At 37.0% G+C, this 3796-nt stretch overlaps 1 protein-coding gene across 1 annotated transcript; it reads right to left on the bottom strand.

Moving 5' to 3' along the window:
• Positions 1-795: 795 nt before the first annotated feature.
• On the bottom strand, positions 796-2687 carry LOC121982895 (chaperone protein dnaJ 20, chloroplastic-like). Its single transcript, XM_042535911.1, has 2 exons — positions 2250-2687; positions 796-1246 (listed from the first exon to the last, which is right to left on the bottom strand). Exons 1-2 carry the CDS (start codon positions 2685-2687, stop codon positions 1109-1111), a joined length of 576 nt encoding a protein of 191 aa, XP_042391845.1. The 3' UTR covers positions 796-1108.
• Between the last annotated feature and the right edge of the window lie 1109 nt (positions 2688-3796).

Raw genomic sequence — 3796 nt, 5'->3', positions numbered from 1 at the left:
CCTCTGCTGGAGGCGATAGCCACCCATCAATATATATATATATATATATATATATATATATATATATATATATATATATATATATATATATATAGAAATGTTAGCCTGCGGTGCTTATGTTGCGGCATCGGTGCGGTTTAGTCCACGTATATTCCTGATCGGTCTCTGGACCGATCAGGAAACCTCATGATCGGTCAGGGAACCTCCTGACCGATCAGGGAAACTTCTGATCGGTCTGTAGACCGATCAGGAGGTTCTCTGATCGGTCACCAGATCGATCAGGAAGACAACCACACCAAAACCGCAAGAAATGCATCGCAGACTAACATTCCTCTCTCTCTCTATATATATATATATATTTTGACTTGTTAATGTGTGTAAATTAAGATTGTGAATCATGAACGATGCTCTCTTATTTAATTTATAAATAAATAAAGCAATAAATAAGTTTTTTTTTTAAAAAAATGAACTCTTAGTAAGCAATCAAACAAATTTAAAAATAAAAAAACATTAAATAATCAAACAATTTCAAACTAAGAGATTGATAGCATTCTAAATCAACTAAACTTAAGACAAACTTAAACAAGCTTAAGCTTAAAAAAAGTTAAATTTGAACTGAAAGTTGAACAGCTTAATTAATTTTAATCTTTTCAGTTACCCTACCAAATAATTTTTAACAGCACAGGGTGACTCCTTTACAGGTCTACTATCCAATGGTTAAAGATGTTGGCAAATGACATCATTTGCAACTTCAGCCGTAATGCTCTGAAAAGCTATTATTTGGTCAGTGGGAAAACCAAAAAGAAAATGTATACAAAACAGACCTACCTTTTAGAAACCTCATATTTAACTCTACATTCAACTTCTGGCATTTACAATTTCTGTAACTCTGCGAGGTAAAACAACCACAGCTCATTCCCTACCCTAATGGAAATTCAGCTTCGTGACTCTATAGCAAAAATAAAGCTAATGAGCCCATAAATTTAGAGGTTGAGTGGCGTTTGAAGCCCTGGCTGATAAGGTGTAGAGGCTTCTTCTTCTTCCACAGTTGGAACTATAGAAATAAGGTAGAAGATGGGAGATACATTTGTTTTTGTGAAGCCATTAACTAAGATGATTCAGCCCATCGCTTGCGCATCCGAGCTCCCCAAGATAAGTTGCCTTCAGAATCATTCTTGCTCCTCTGCTTTAATTTTGCAAGCTGATCATGCCACTGACTTCTCCAACCAGATAAGTCATCCACTTCCTGCCCAGGAGAAATGAATAATTCATAAACTAAGACTCATTTCAAAAAGCTTTAGGACCAAAGCCAAAAAGAAAAACCACTTCAGGCTTCTGTTGTTTAATCAACAACAAACTAAATAAACAAAGTAAATTTTAAACAAAGGAAAATAATCTTACAGATTCTTTTTGCCAATAGATATAAATAAGCGAGATTGGAAGTGTACTTGAAGAATATTCTCAAATTTGTAGAGCAACAAAAAGATCATTCAGAGAAGAAAGCATAGGCTAAAATCTCAAAATATCCATGTAAATATTGGAAAGTGGAAACATCTTGTTCATAGGGCTTAAACATAAGATTTACAAATACAAGAAAACAATATTTCTTGTGACTCTAAATTTAGAGTTATATTGCCTGCAAGATTGGTAGTATTCAAAAAAGAAGATGCTCAGCTACAATTACAGAAGAAAACTCAGGGCATGTTAAGCACCGAGTATTGTAGAAATTTGATTGAGAAATCCACATATAAAATCGTGACAAAAGAAATTTTCCCACCCACAAACCCTACAACATTAGATGAAGGTAACAAGGATAGCACTTCTGAACTCATACCTTGGAAACAAGAACCCAAATCAATGATGACGAGTATGATTTTTTAAAAAATTCAAATGTTCAAGACCCTGTAGCAATAATCATCAACAGGAAAAATCCTGGGAGGAGATTTAGATGATTCCTACCAACTTATTATCTTCACGGAAGCCTTTTGGCAATCAAGCATGACAGCATTTTCATGGTTTATAGAAGAAAATTCCAATATCAGCGAGATATTAAAGCCAAATTGTACCAAAAACATACCTTTTTTCTTTGCAGATGGGAGAAGAAGCGATCAGACAAACTAAGTTTCAATGATATTTAAACGTTGCAACTTTACCAAATACCATTTCAATCTACGCATTCAATTTCATTAACCAAAACTTGGATATTAACATTTCGAGAGGAAAAGTAAAGTAGAGCCCATCGATCGTACCTCATCGAGCCGCTGCCCGGACAAGAGGACGTGCAGGCCGCTTCTCAGATGGTCGTCGTAGAGCGCGCGGCGGTCCGGGTCGGAGAGAGTCTCGTAGGCCTCGTGGACCTCGATAAACCGTTGGGTGTACTCCGCCGCCAGATCCGGCGGGGAGACGTCCGGGTGGTACTTCAGCGCCAACTCCTTGTACGCCTTCTTGATATCTCCAGAGCTCCCGCTCGCCGGCACTCCGAGAAGATCGTAGAGAGTCCCGTCGCTCCGGGAGGCCGCGCGGGTCCGGGTTGAAGGCGAGCGGAGAGAAGGCGGAGCGCGGCCGCCCCATAGCAGGGTAGCGCGGCGGGGAATGCTACTGCCGCCGGCGGCGGCGGCGGCGCCGGAGGACGCCGTGGGAGAGGAAAGGAATTGGAGAAAATTTGGGGCAGCAATCGAGGCGTCCATCGCTCTAGCTCGTGGGTTAATCTATGATGTTGCAGAACGCGGTATTTATAGTCGAAGGCCTGGAAGCCTCTGGATGGAATTTCCATTTATTATCGAAATATTATTACTCTATTAAAAATCCTAAATTTTCTGTTATATCAAGGCTAATATAGGCAAATCACTCATTCAAAAAATATATATATATATATATTTAAAAAATTAGGGTTAGATTTATTATTATTCTTAGAAATTAATAATTTTCTGTTTTAAAATCTTATTAATAGGTGAATAGATTTATTATTAAATATTAATAATAATGTGACAAGGTACTTTTATTTAGATATTGAGATCTTGTGTAGTCAATCGGGCACTATCCCCAGCTGTTCCTAACGCATTAACCATCACCCTTTCCCTGCACCTTTGTTTTAATTCTATCTATTATCGTCATCGTCATTGTAATTGTAAGACCATATATATTGTGTATAATCAGACTTGAAGAGAAGAACAGCAAGAGGATCGATATCTCAACGCAACCTAAATTAGAATTTGAAGCTAAGTTCGAGGGAAAAAAACGAGTTACTTGAAGCATATGTAACATCCCTAGGGGCAAGCGCGGTCAGATTTTATCAAATTCCAGTAGTTAAAATCGAGTATCTAGCAATCGGATAGAAAAAAAAAAATACTGGATCAATATCCGATTAGTTCGTCGGATACCGAGTGATGTCGGATACTCGGTGTTGGGTACTCAATAAATAATAATAATAATAATTAAAAAAATAAAAATGTTAACCTGTGTTTTCCTTTGATGATAAAGGAAAAAAAAAAGAAAAAAACTAATGTACGTACATGTATATAATTGAAAATCACCCACGTTGTTGTGGTTGATGAACAACTTTTAGCTGTTTCTCGTGAAATAAGAAAAATAGTATCATGTTAGTAAATAAATTAGGTTTAATTCATATATAATAATTAATGGATGGATACTCGACGACTTTTAAATAGGAAAAATGCTATTGGTACAAGCAACATCGAAAATATCGAACTTTGTATTATGATGTCGAGAAGTATTTGATTCGAATGGTAAGTGTGCAGGATACTTTCCATGTAAGGTCCTATTGAGTTAAGAAGAC

This window comes from Zingiber officinale, chromosome 5A (assembly GCF_018446385.1).
Source record: "Zingiber officinale cultivar Zhangliang chromosome 5A, Zo_v1.1, whole genome shotgun sequence".
NCBI lineage: Eukaryota > Viridiplantae > Streptophyta > Magnoliopsida > Zingiberales > Zingiberaceae > Zingiber > Zingiber officinale.
The sequence above is the reverse complement of the archived record's forward strand: the minus strand, read 5'-3'. Positions and strand labels throughout refer to the sequence as shown.

Coding starts and splice junctions, on each gene's coding strand:
- LOC121982895 (XM_042535911.1), bottom strand. CDS start 2,687: ATGGACGCCTCGATTGCTGCCCCAAATTTTCTCCAATTCCTTTCCTCT. Junction 1,247..2,249: donor CCGGGCAGCGGCTCGATGAG/GTACGATCGATG, acceptor TCTCCTGGGCAG/GAAGTGGATGACTTATCTGG.